At 37.3% G+C, this 14,736-nt stretch overlaps 1 protein-coding gene and 1 non-coding gene across 2 annotated transcripts in view; one reads left to right on the forward strand and one right to left on the reverse strand.

Moving 5' to 3' along the window:
- Nucleotides 1-14,736, reverse strand: part of Atrx (ATRX, chromatin remodeler) — a 131,758-nt gene that overhangs the window by 14,111 nt on the left and 102,911 nt on the right. The window contains exons 26-30 of the mRNA NM_009530.2: nucleotides 14,376-14,529; nucleotides 11,984-12,090; nucleotides 9,051-9,159; nucleotides 7,618-7,795; nucleotides 6,307-6,501 (exon numbers count right to left, since the gene is read on the reverse strand). Of these exons, the coding sequence (NP_033556.2) occupies nucleotides 6,307-6,501; nucleotides 7,618-7,795; nucleotides 9,051-9,159; nucleotides 11,984-12,090; nucleotides 14,376-14,529 (743 nt within the window). The remainder of the gene's footprint in view (nucleotides 1-6,306; nucleotides 6,502-7,617; nucleotides 7,796-9,050; nucleotides 9,160-11,983; nucleotides 12,091-14,375; nucleotides 14,530-14,736) is intronic.
- Nucleotides 8,158-8,340, forward strand: Gm26020. The gene has a single exon (XR_003953237.1). It is a non-coding gene; the product is annotated as a U2 spliceosomal RNA (small nuclear RNA).

Consider the following 14,736-nt stretch of genomic DNA (forward strand, 5'->3'; position numbering starts at 1 on the left):
AGCATTGGGGTTAAGGACGCACACTGCCTTCCATGCCTCGCTTTTACATGGCTGGTGGGGATCTGAACTCAGATACTTGTACAGGCACTTCAGAAACTGAATCACCTCGCCAGCCTCTCCCATGATTTACAAACCAAACACCATAATGATTGTGATGCAATTTTTTTCACTAAGATAGATGAGACCAATATATCAAAATACTAACAACTCACAGATCTATATGATTGTTTTCTGGGTATTATATTTTTCTGGCTTGAAAATGTCCATAAGTCAGGTGCCATCATGCAAATCTTTAATTCTAGCACTTTGAGAGGCAGGGATAGGCAGATCCCTAAAGGCTAAAGCCAGCTTAAATCTACCAAGTTCCAGGCCAGCCAGAGCTAAAAAAGACAAAATGTTCACAAAGGGAAGATACTGAAAATTAACAAATACATACATACAAACAGATAGTTGTTACAATAGCTGTTACAACTATTGTTACAACTATGGGAGGCAAAACCCAAAACTGCTAAACAGAATATTGGGAAACCTTGATCTCTAAGAGTAGGTCAGTATACTTCATAAGCCATAGTTTGTTTGGCATACCAAAATAGTATAGTGTATAGTATAGTATAAACTTGACATGTGAACCTAAGATGGCCCACTGTAGAATTTTCTGAGCTAAACAGAATGTGTGCCTGTGTGGCAGCAGTATTCTAAGAATGTCACATGGAACATCCAAAGTTTATATCTCTAGGAAGACTGTATATGATTAGACCCATATTAAGGATCACACTTTAGAAATGAACCAGCCTTGAACTTGCGACCATCTTGCTTCAGTCATTCAAGCTAGGACCATAAATATACATCACCAGGTTTAGCAAGTAGTAAATATTTGTAATGTACCAAACTCTCCATAAGGAAACAATTTCTGAAGTCCAACTCAATCCTTCCCCAATGGAATCTTGCAAAACACCCTGCCTAGCAAGGATACATTATATATGATGCAATTTCCACTGGCAATAATTTCTAAAGCAGCTTAGCTTAGCAGAATTTGGGAAGATGCTGTCTGGAGGTATCATTGGCACCATGGTCCCTGATACCTGAAAAAAGGTAGCCTTGGCATCTTACTAGATTTTCTTGTGGTTTTTTGTTTGTTTGTTGGTTTTTGTTTTCTTAAAAGGGGAGAAAAAAGAGAGAAAAAATGAAAAATAACCAAACAAAAGCCCCACTAAAACAGTAAGTACTAATAGCCAGGTATATTTTGTGTAGTTTGTAGGAAGATACTAGAAGTACTTTCTTATTTTAAAAACTCACCACAAAGCTACTTGAAAACGGAGAGTCTTTGTGAATTAAGATAATCTAAATACCCAAACCCAAATACTACAGAAACATTAGATGGTTAAAAGATAGCTCTTCTCATATAGTGTTTAAGAAACGGGGAGACAAAATCCTTAGTTATTGGGAAGAATATTCATTCTCTGACAAGTCCATACAGATTCACTGAAGCGAGTATTAGTCTTTAGTAATTACTGTTAGTATTCTGACAACTGGTACAATTCATCTCAAAGGAAACTCAAGCCTCAAATTCTGTTTCTCCCACAGTGTAGCTCAGATTGTTTCCTTTGTCCCCTGAATGTTTTCATTCATATGTCAAGCTTTGATCTTATAAAGACATCATATGATGCTTCCTTCTAAAATTATATTGTTTTCAGAGAAATGAATTTACCAAGTGGTATTATTCTAACAACTATCTAAAGGAAACTAGCAGTGAACATTGGTGCAGTTACTTCATGGGGTGTGGACACTGTTATTTCTTGAGAATTGTGAGGATCACAAAGCTTGCTTAAAAGTATTCCCTAGGAGCCCGGTGTGGTAATACAGCTCTGCCATCTCAGCACTATAGAGACTAAGACAGGGGGAAGGCTGGAATTTGTGAGACTTCCACAGCAGTCTCAACTAAAGAGGGACAAGGCTGTCTCAAAAGAAACAGAGGGGCTAGTAAGATAGTTCAGTCAGCAAAGGTACCTGCAGTCCAGTCCAACTCCTGCAAGTTGTCCAGATGCCTACTCATAAACTGGGCTGTCTCCCCCCTACTAGCAAATACATTTTTAAGAAATAAAGGAGAAAAAAAACCCAAGATTTACCTCCAAAAGGGTATTTAGCAGAAGATCTAAAATAAAGACAAGATGCAATCCAGCTGTTCCTTATACCTGGCATCAATTATCCCAGCAAACACCAGATACGAGCGTTTAATTACCTACAAACTACGGTAGAACTAAAATAATTTCCCTTAAATTTGTGGTATTTTCTGGTATTCTATTATTTTCCCAACACTGGATTTCTCTGGCTGTCCTGGAACTCACGTGCATGCACTACCACTGCCCAGCCTGGTACTCTATTCTTATTCAGATAAGTAATAAGAATTTTTCTATCAGAAAACCTGTATGCATCAATAATACTAGACTTTGTTTTATTAAAAAAAATGACTAAACTTATAATAAAAGAGGCAGAGAAGTAACAACTGGTATTAAACTTCATATTTCAATTATAAACTTAGTAGTAGATGCCAGCACACTGGACTCATGTGCCACCATGTGGATCCTATATCTCAAAACTAAATGTATGCAAGCTCAGAGAAAGTTCCTGAAACAAGCTGATTAGCTAGCTACTCCATGCTTTACATCAAATTATTTTAATGGTATTCTTAAACAGTGTTAAGAATGACAAACATAAAACCTTATATTATCATGTGCTGGCTAATAAAACTGTACAATAACACCTCTGTTCAGTAAACTATGCTTTGAGGTATTAGAGCTTGAATAAAGGACTAAAGACGAGGAGAGAAAATTGTATACAAAAATCAGGGTGGAGAAAGCCAACCTAAAGCCTCACTTAGGGCGCTTTAGCGTAAATCCCCATTTTGTCCTCCCTACAATTACCAACATGCAGTCCACACTTAAAGAGACATAAGTGCTACAGTGCTGGAAAAGGGAGATGCAGAAGTGCTTCTGTGCCAGTTACACTGCCTTTTGTTTCCTTAATAAAGGGTACGGAACCTAGGCTGTGTACACTGTACTTAAGAGGAACAAAACACCTACTTAAGTGTATTATGAAATGTGGCCCTGGCCAAGATCAGATCACTAAAAATCTATGCAATCTATAAATCTATTGCCAGAAAAGCATTTTTTCCAAAGAAAATTTACATATATGTTAACAAAGGTGACATTAGTATTTAAGAAACGAAAAGTTGAGAATCAGTCACCAACTCAGTAAGATTTAGGGGAGGCTTAAGACTGAAGAACATTACTCTGAAAAATTAAAAGAATGGATAGAACCTAGAATCTCAGTTATTTTTGTTTGTTTTTCGTCTTTTTGTCAACTTGACACAAGCTAAAGTTATTTGGAACAAAGAACCTAAATAGAGAAAATGACTTCATTAGACTGTTGGGAGACAAGTCTAGTCTATATGACATTCTTGACTGATGATCAATGTGGGAGGGACCAAGCACTGGGGGTGGTGGCACTCCTGAGCAAGTAGCCCTGGGGTATATAAGAAAGCAAATTCTGTGGCCCAGAGGGAGTGAGCCAGTAAGCAGCACTCCTTCGCAGCCTGTTTCAGTTCCTGCATCTCAGGTTCTACCTTGACTTCCCCTGCTGATGGACTTCTGTAACCCATAAAGCAAATAAACCCTTCCTTCCCCAAGTTGCTTTTGGTCATGATGTTTTACCAATGCAAAAGAAACCCTAATTAGAGGTCTGGGTGTTATAGATGAATCATACCCATAACTGCAGCCTTTGGGATGCCGAAGCAGGTGGACTGCTAGATGTTCAAGGACCACCTAAGCTACAAAGTAAATTCAAGGTGAGCCTAAGCTATACAGCCAGACTCTATCAAAAGACCAAAACCCCACCAAGAGACAAATAGACACTTAGAAAACATGATTCAGAAGATCTTAAATTTAATTCACTAAAAGAAAAAAAATACAGGATTATGAAGCTACTGAATTTCAAAAAGGAAAAAAATTTCATTGGCAACAATAATTAAGAATCATATGTGTAGATTTAAGAAAATACAAGTTAATATGCTATGGCCATGAGTGAAGTTGACTAATATGGCAGACTCAAGAAGACACAATATAAGACGACACGGGGCTGGTGTGTAGCTTAGCAGAGGAGCACTTGTGTAGGATGTGCAAAACACAAACAGATCTAGACAAAGCCAGATACAAGGCAAAACCAATCAATTATCGTCCTGTCATAAATTTACCCGGAGAAACTAACAGAGTGAGACCAACCACTGTAGTCGCACCTCTCAATGACAGTACGTTATTAAGGAATGGTGAGAGGTCAGTGACATTCTACTACTTTTTAAAGGCTAGTGTTCTGCTGCTCACTATGGAAGAGAGCAAAGGAAGAAAACAGTTCTTGCCTTTAAAGAGCTATAAAACTATGAGACGGGCGTGGTGGCGCACGCCTTTAATCCCAGCACTTGATTTCTGAGTTCAAGGCCAGCCTGATCTACAAAGTGAGTTCCAGGACAGCCAGGGCTACACAGAGAAACTCTGTCTCGAAAAACCAAAAAAAGACAAAGGCATGGCCAAGGGGCTGGAGAGATGGCTCAGTGGTTAAGAGCTCTGACTGCTCTTCCAGAGGTCCTGAATTCAAATCCCAGCAATCACATGGTGGCTCACAACCATCTGTAATTAAACCACATGCCCTCTTCTGGGGCGTCTGAAGACAGCTACAGTGTACTTACATATGATAGATAGATAGATAGATAGATAGATAGATAGATAGATAGATAGATAGATAGATAGATAGATAGGGGAAAAAAGCATAGTCAGTGACTAATCACCTAAGACATCAAATGTAATTAGAAAGGTGAGAAGTAAAAACTAAAAACAATAACAGAAATACAAAACCAAGAATTGTGCATTAAGAGGACTATAAAGAGGCAGAAAGGCATATAATCACATCAGGTACGTTAGAAATAAGTAGTTCTGGAAAAATTCCCATAGAAAAGGCATGCTACTTAACAACTACTTAGATAATCTAAGTTGAGGAAAAGAATTAAGATATATCATTTTTGACTTAAGATAATAAAAAACCCACAAAAATAAAAACTAAAACAAAGTAAGGGAGAAAAGCCAAAACAAAACAGAAGAGAAAAAGAACAAAAAGTTCAGTGAGGAGGGGCGTGGGGAAGGGAGGAAATAGGATCAAATTATATTATATGAAAAAATTAATAAAAGTAAGGATAATAAAAATAAGGGACTGTAACTACAATTAATAATAGGAGGTAGCTTTGATATATCTTTAATAAAAGCAGGGTCAAATGACAAGAAATGCTTCACTGCAAATGTCAAACTAAACCCTATCAAATTGCAAGATGAGATGAACTGGCCAATACAAGCCCAAGGAACAAATCTGACATTTACTAACTGGACTGTACACCCCTACTGTTGACACTGTGTTTTATTTAGGCCTGCCAGTAACCCTCATCTACATCATCTTAATAGCATCCTAACAAGGGTTTTAACATCCACTTTATTTTCTCTAGTTCATCTTCCACAATTACACAAAATACCTTTAAGATGAAAAATGTTTCTTGTTTAAACTTCAATAGACCCTACAGTCATATGTTTCCTAATCTAAGTTCTATTAACCCACTCTCCATCCACCTTGGAGTGTTTTCTTCTTCTTTTCCTGCTCCTACTTCTAAACGGCCACTTCAACCCTACAGTATGATTATTCTCTTTCAGATCCCTCCAAAAGTGCATAAGGGTTTCCCTTATCCACATCCTCACCAGTACTTACTGCTTTTTGTCCCTTTAATAGCAACCCTAATAAGTTTGTATCTCACTATGGTTTTGATTTACAGTTCCTTCATAATTAGGATGATGTGTAATTTTTCATAGGCCAATTTGCTGATTCTTAATTGGTCTATGACAGAAAAGAAGGTAAAGAGGCAGCTAACTTACTAGTACAGTTAATTAACTATGTATGCACTAAACTGGAAGCATAGGAAAATACTGTCTTCATGATTTCCACTCAGATATCTGCTCAGATTTCTTTCTGCGAGGTAGGAATGCTATTTAACCTAAAGCATGCTTTTCAGAAATACTATCGTTTAGAGTGCCTATGGAGATGTAATCAGGCATCCTTACATTTATAATCACATATATTAAAGCTTATTGAATATAAGTTAGTCTCTGAGAATCTGTGCTGCAGCGGCTTTCAGAAGACTCACTTTCACTGTAGTAGTTTTCCTTGGCCTGTTGGCATTTGGTTTACTGGTTAATCTAATAATCTGAACAAGCATACCTTTGGCAGCATGGGGGTATCCCTTTTCTTCTTCTTTTCTGAATTCGGGTCATCTAGTAAGTCTGGCTCAAAAGTATAAAGTTCAGTAAGCTCATTCATGGTAAAATGGCGCTCAACCTGCTGTTGATCCACAACGCGGAAAGACAGTGACTGCTTTGTTACCTGACGATCATAAATCTTATCTTCCATGGTTCCCTTTGTTTAAAAAAAAAAGAGAGAGAGGAAAGGAACAATTATACAAATAAGGAACTTTGGTCAACATGGAACTTCAGATAAATCTAATTACTGGTCAATATAAACAGGGAACAGTTCAAGGTCATATGCTGCCATAAAGCCTACCTAGCAGTGATGCTCTGTTTATGACAGAGCTCATCTGGTTAAGAAAACTTACCATCTTAATTTATCATCAAATTAAGAAAATTAGACTATGGGGAGCCATTTTAAATTATCTGACCAAAATGGGTCTGTATGCTTCCTTGAGGTAGTCATATACTTGGTCAAAGTCAGAGAGCAGGCAGTATCAGGACAACCAGAAAGGAAAGAGACGTGAAAGGAAATTTCGATGCGTACTGAAATTAGAATGTGAGGAAGCAGACTTCTCTGTAATACATAAAAGGCTAACAATAACCAAAATTACTCTATGTCAAATGTTGCTTTCTTTAACCCAGAACATGCTAGCATATTAATATATAGTATTTATTACCTATAAACTAAAATATAAAGAAGCTGTATATGTAAATAACAGGAAAGAGACACAGCATATGACACATTGAGGAGGACCAAGTAAGGATCTACCAGTCAAACCAAGGCTGTCATTGAGAAAAGACTAGATTTAGGTGCAGGTGAAGTGTATGTCACACTTGCTCCTAAGGCAGAGATGCTACTAGTTAAAAAGGGCAATTTGACCCTACAAATATAAATGAACTTGAAATGCAATTTTTTCTTCAATTTTATTTTCTTACATGTGAATTCTGAAGGGGAGTTGATTTTGGTTTTAAACAGAGGTCTCACTATGTAAACAACACTGTCCTTGAAACTATCCCCTTCCGGCCTACACATCCTATGTGCTAGAATCACAGCAGTGTGCCAGCATGTCTGGCTGCTAAGGCTAACTTGACTTTTGCTTTATTTACAGAATAAATTTCTGTAATATTTAATAAATTTACAGAATAGTTTCAACTGTCTCTCTGTAAAAGATCTATGTTGCACATGTGTATTCATCAGTTTCATCTGTATAGGTTCTGCACCTCTAGAATATTATTAGCTTCATCTAACTTTTTAATATGAAAGAAATGTAAACGACAAACCTACCTGAGCTAAGAACCTATATACATAAACAGGCTTAGTTTGTCCAAAGCGATAAACTCTGAATATACTCTGGATGTCATAAGATGGATTCCAAGAAGCATCAAATATAATCACTCTATTAGCAGCTACCAGGTTAATTCCAAGAGATCCTGCTTTAGTGGAAATGATAAACAATCGCCCTCTAAAAATGAAAATATAAAATAAATGCTTAGCTATGATATGACTTTAATAATACAACAGTAGACACACAAAGCATACTTTATCTAAAGTGGTTTAAGAGGAATCAGCTTCCCAAAACAAACAAACAAAAAATCAGACATTTGTAATTGCATTAATTATTAATTATAACTATATTATTAACTTTAAAACCTCCAATAATTTATAATTAAAGAGGACTCAAGATTCAGAAGTGTTGGGAGAAGGGAAAGAGTATGATCAAAATAGATGCAAAATTATTTTAAATATAAAATTACCAATATACATATAAGAATTCAATCTGTCTGATTTATGATTGGAGAAAAGCAAATTAAAAATCACATTAGGATTATTTCTCAGCCTTTTGGCTAAAATCAAGTGTAGTGTGTTATCGGTGTATCCAATGTATCCTCTAGCCAAGAGCAGTATGTTACACGGATTTTTGGAGCTAAGAGATGGACTAGGAGCAGTTTCTGTCCACTGCACGCATCGACCTGGTACTTCAGTTCCTCCAGGAACAGTGCACCACCTTTGGAGAATGTGAATGAATGAATAAACCAACTAGCTTTTGTAAAAACATGACAATAGTAAGTGTCGAAATGAATGCAGAACTCAAACTTTCTTACATTGCTGGAAGAAAGACCATAGAGTCATTTTGGAAAGCTGACAATCTCACAGGTAGATAAACATCAGGAGTATCACACAAACCAGCATTTAAGATCCTCAGACATTTTCACCATAAGGAAAATACTAGTGATGACAAAAGCTTGAACAAGAACATTCAGAATAGCTTTAATTTTAATTCCAAAACTGGGAACAGTTCAAATGACCTTGAGAAGTTAATGGCTATGATGCCCTAGAACTCAAAAATGAAAAGAAGCATGAATCACAAATATTTTCGAGACAGAATCTTACAGTGCTGCCCAGGCTGGAGTGCAACTTACTATGTAGACCAGGCTGGCACTGACCTTAAAAAGATCCACTTGCTTCTGCCTCCCAAATGCTGGATGGAATTAAAGCATATGCTACCATGTCTGCTCAAATACATTTAGTAAGTGATAGATGTGAGACTGACATGACTACAATGTCCGTGAGTAAAGATTTTAGGGTGAAGGTTGTAAATTCACCTGGTTTTGGCCTTGATTGCATCATTCATTAAATATTATTAAAAATACATTAAAAAGCTAATTTTACTGAACCTAAATTGAAAAATATCTATACATACAGAAAATGTTTCATACCTCACATTGGTTTCATCATTAAATTCTTCAGCCCACTTCTTCCTTGACTGTGCATTAGTAGAACCATCCAAGCGGTAATAGTCAATATTTCGGATCCACTTTCCTTCACCTGAAAGTAGAGTAAGAAAACTCAGAGGAATTTCATGTGTTGCTCTTTCATAATTGTAGATTTTTTCATTCTTGAGTACCACTTAAAAGCAAGATGACTGAAGGGGTAAAGGTTCCCGCCAAAAAGCTTGACAACCTGATTTTCTTCCCCAGGACCCATGAGGTAGAAGAAGAAAGCTGTCCCCCAAGTTGTCCTCTGACCTCCACTCACATGCCCAAGCACCTACACACACAATAACTAAATTTAATTAAAAAAAATTAGGTGGGTGATAGGCCAAGTGGAATAGTACATGCCTATAATCCCAGCATCAGGAGGGCAATTACATGGTCCAGGCCAGGCCAGGACTCCATAACTAGACATTCTGAATAGTCAAACTACAAGTTGGAGATGTAGTTTAGCTGGCAGAATGCATGGAGCCCTGGATCCTTGGTATGAAATAAAACCAAATTGGTACAGGTTGCATGCACACAATTATGGCTCCACCTGGGAGGCAGACACAGAAAGATCAGAACTTTAAGGCCACAATCAGATACAGAGTGAATTTGAGCCTCTACATTTAGGAACAGAAACTAAATGTTAGTTTCTGGGTAAATGACTCAGTAGCTGCTTTGCAAATATGAGGACCTGGGTTCAGAGCCCCAGGACACAGATAAAAGCTGGGCACGGTGGTAGGCCATCAGATGCCAGGGACTCACTAGCCTGTCAGCCTAATTGAAACTGTGAACTGGAATACAGTGAGATCAAGTAAGATGGAGTGTGACTGAGGCCCATGTGTACTTATGGGCACAAGTACACACATACAAAAACCTTATATTAATACAGAGATAACTCAGTAACAAACTCCATAGTTTCACTCCATAGCCAAGGCTGCCAAATGAACACGTGATCCTTCTTGTTTCTGCCTTCCTAGTGCTAGACTTATATGGCTTTGTTACTGCACACAGCAGAAAAACAGTCCTTTCTTAAACAAGGGATAATTAACTACACCATGAATTAATTCATCACACTGCCATATGACTGCTCCAAGAATAGGTAGAAAATTCCCGAGAAACGGTTCTCACGGCTGTCCTCTACCCCCAGTAGCCTGGGACTTTGCCAAACTGACCAGTACCTACAACTCTCAAGATTTGGGAGTACTCTGAATTTTGGCATACTGCATAGACTATTAAATAATAATTCCTAATCTGGGTCTGATAGCCGTAATCCAAATCCACACTGTTCCAAATTCTTGTACTTACCCAATATGCAGTGACAGTCCTAGCAATAGTAATAATAGTTACTTAAAAGACTTTATTGGTAGTTGACAAAGACAACTTACAAAATTATAAACTGATAAGCATGTAAAAACAAAAACAGTTCAAATTTACTAGTGAACAGGAGAACAGAAATCCAATCAAGCAAGTGTGGTGATACATGTATCACCAAATGTGGTGATACCTGGTAAGCAAACTAAGGACTCTGAGTAAAAGGGTGGCATACCAGCTATTTCGGAAATAATAAAAAGCAGAGGAACCAAGGATTTCATTTTGAAGAGAAAAGAGAGGGAAAGCATCAGGAACCATGAAAGAGTAGGCAGGCCAGCTGAAACGCATAGAGGAAACAGGAAGGCTGCACAGAAAACTGTGGGAAGTAGCTCATGAGCTGAGCTCACAGCTCAGCCTCCAGAGATGCCTCCCTGCTATGCCCAAACCGGCTGGTTTTCTCTTTCTTGTGGTCCAAAGGCTGAAACTTAAGGCTTTGTACATCCAACTTAAGTACTCGATCATTGAACTACATCTCCAGATGCGTCAAGGAGTTTAGCAGAGAATCATCTTATAGAAATTACTCTATAGTCTGCAATTCTAGTCAAAATATTTGAAAATGTTTAAACACATGGAAACTAAAAATAGTAACAAGAGCACCATTTACAACTGCCCAGAAGTGAAAACGGCCCCATTATCAAATGAACGACTGATCAAAATGTAGAATTAGACCCAGTGGGCTATTATATTATTAAAAAGTGTAACATAAATAGGTTAACATTGAAATTAGTTCACAAAGTGCTTTCACGCCAGTAACGAAAGACTATGTATTATAAAGTCCCACAGCAGTCCAGACTAAGTCACTCATAGAAGGCATGTAGAGTTCTGGTTACTTAGCTGTACAGAAGCTGAGGAGTGGGATAGGGAAGTAATAACTAAATAATATAGGAATTCATACAGAAGTGATTAAAATACTTAAAAATTAACTATGATACCAGTTTCACACATCTAAATATCCTAAAACCAGTGGATTTTTCACATTGAGTAAAATGTGTAAAATATGAATTATGCATTAATAAACTTGTTTTCCATGCTAAATTAAATTACCTATCATTGTAATGTTACTGTTATTAGTTTTTGTTAAATGACAAAGCCATAGAATGGGAGACACATTAATAGAGCTCAATATAGTAGCTGATTTACTATTCATTTCCATAATGTCATACTGCAGACCTCAAAGGTACACAAGAAAGATATAAATGGAAGAAACCAAGCCAAGCACAACAGCCACTGCTAGAATCCCATCATGAATGATGTTGAAACGAGATCATAAATTTGGCCATCTTAGCTAAACGTCCCGTCCCTGCTTCAAAATGAGGGGAGAAAGGGGAACAAACGGAGACAAGAAATACAGACTGACCAGAGAGATGTTTGTGGATACAGACAAGGAGAATATACAAGATATATTTTGACATGACAGGGTGGTGAGCTACTGGGTAATTTGGTTTCCTTCATCTTTAAAACATTCATTTATGTTCCAGGAGTGTTTTAAAAATTATAATATAGATATGCTTATCATTTACCTTTATAAATAAGAGGTTTTTCTTTATCTTCTGTTTTCTCCCTACTAGCCAATTCAAGAAAATCTTCAATCAAGTCCAGAGATATGAGCGACTGGCTAAAAACAAGACTTTAAAAAAAAAAAAAAAGATTAGTCATGGATTAGAAGATCAAGCCTGCAAAGTTATTATTTTTCCTAATTATCTATGAATTTAACGTATAACGTTTAACTTTATAATAAAATGCAAAAGCCTCAACAAGATATACTTTAAAGAAATTAACAAGTTGATTGTAAGATGTTAGGCACCGGACGACAATGACAATAAAAACAAACAATATGAAAAGGCAAATCAATTTTACATGGTAGTACATCACTGAAGGGACAGTAGAAGATCAATGCAACAGAGTCCAGACAAGCCATAGCCGCAGTTCAGTTGTCTTAGTTGCCTTCCCCAGAATCAAACAAACCTCAGTGAAGTCACTGAAACAATTAATTCTGAACTACAAACTTCAGGACATACTATGTAATTGATATTGATATGGAATTTAGATTATTAAGCTGGAAAAGAGGTCAGCCTAAATCAATTAGCAATTAAGACTAGTTTAGGAATCACTGAGCTATGTATCATGCAAAGAAGTTAAGAGTCATTAGTCAATATACAAATGACTTCTTCTAGTTACAAATAACAAAGAAAAATTGTTCAATGATTGATAAAAATACTCTCACCTGAATAAGTTATTTTGGTTTCACTTGCTTTATTAGCATATGAAAATATAAAAAGCAATACAAGGCTGGCAAGATGGTTCGGTGAGTAAAGGTGCTTGCCACCAACTGGAATTCAACCCCAGGGTCCCACATGGTGGAAGGAGAAAACAGACTCCTAAAGTTCTCTTGTGACTTCCCCACATGTGCCATGGCACTGGGAACATACACACATGTAATTAGAAACCTTTTAAAGCAATACTTGCAGAAACCGTTCGCTGGGGAAGATGGGCTTTATCTACTTCCTGGCGTCTGTGACCAGTGGCCGCTTCACACTCCCTCTGCCACACTTCCCCCTTTCTGAAGAATGAACTAAAATCCCTCTGCAACCATAAGCCAAAGTAAACCTCTCCTCCTTTAAGCTGGCTCTATCAGGTATTTTGTTACTATGATGAGAAAGTCACTGAAAGGATGGACCATCTAGAGACTGCCATATCCGGGGATCCATCCCACAATCAGCCTCCAAACGCTGACACCATTGCATACACTAGCAAGATTTTGCTGAAAGGACCCAGATATAGCTGTCTCTTGTGAGGCTAAGCCAGGGCCTGGCAAACACAGAAGTGGATGCTCACAGTCAGCTATTGGATGGATCACAGAGCCCCCAATGGAGGAGCTAGAGAAAGTACCCAAGGAGCTGAAGGGGTCTGCAACCCTATAGGTGGAACAACATTATGAACTAACCAGTACCCCCCAGAGCTTGTGTCTCTACCTGCATATGTATCAGAAGATGGCCTAGTCAGCCATCAGTGGAAAGAGAGGCCCATTGGTTGTGCAAACTTTATCTGCCTCAGTACCAGGGAACGCCAGGGCCAAGAAGTGGGAGTGGGTGGGGGACTTTTGGGATAGCATTAGAAATGTAAATGAAATAAATACCTAATAAAAAAATTTAAAAAATAAAAAATGATATGCAAATACAAAATTGAAGTTACTAATGACCAAACCTTGTACACACTAGGCATCTACCACTAAGCTACAGACATCCCCCAAGCTCTCAAATTAATTTTAAATCATACAAGTTGATAACAGACAAACAAACAACAAACGTGTGTCAGAAGAATCACTTCTCCCCTCATAGGAGCTCTAAACTCAAGTATCATCTAGTTCCTACTTTTCATCTTTCAAGAATAACTTATTATTCAAACTTATCATGGCCCAAAGAAAATGCTATATTTCTAATACACTTGTTTACTCTTTAGCTTTCCCATTTTAGGAATTAATACCATAATCCACTAGCCATTTAAGTTGCAGAGCTAGTACTCACTCTTTGATTATTTACTGCCTGTATTTAATCTATCAATTCCTAGTGCTTCTGCTTCAAACCGTATTTTGACCAATTAATTCCAGTACCTGGGAAGCAAAGGCAGAAAGACTACTGAGTTTAAGACCATCCTGAACTATATAATAAAAACTTGAAGCACTGAAGAAAAAAATGGATTATATACTCAGAAACAGCAGCTTATAAGGAAGGTAGCTAGTTGTACTGGCATGACATTGTGATAACCAAAGAAATTACATCTTATCATGGCAAGAAAACATATCAGATCTGTTTAAATAAACTTTATAAACAATAGTATGGTTACCAAAAAGTTAATTTATATAACAGATATCTATCTATATATATATATATATATTTAAAAAAAAAAGCTTACACTTTATCCCCAATTTCTTCTGCCATTCGAAGAATTTCAAAAAGAAGCACCATTTTTCCAGAATGTTCTAAAACCTCAGCATCAGTATCTGTAACAAAATCTTTGTACCAATCTGGAGCTGGGCTACTTGGGTTAGAAGTGGAAGTAGTTTTACCTAAATAAAATAAATGGAGCATAAGTAAGTACAATCAGAAATACCCCTGAATGACAGCAAACAAGCTATAGTAAGAAAGCTAAGAGACTGATGGCTACTTAGGACAGGGGAAGGGAAAGGACAGCGGATGAACACAGAAAGAGATGCCATCACAGGACAAAGAGCTCTACACTGAGGGAAGGAAGGCATAGAATGGAGAGATGAAGG

The sequence above is a fragment of the Mus musculus genome, chromosome X (assembly GCF_000001635.26).
Source record: "Mus musculus strain C57BL/6J chromosome X, GRCm38.p6 C57BL/6J".
In the NCBI taxonomy this organism is placed as follows: domain Eukaryota; kingdom Metazoa; phylum Chordata; class Mammalia; order Rodentia; family Muridae; genus Mus; species Mus musculus.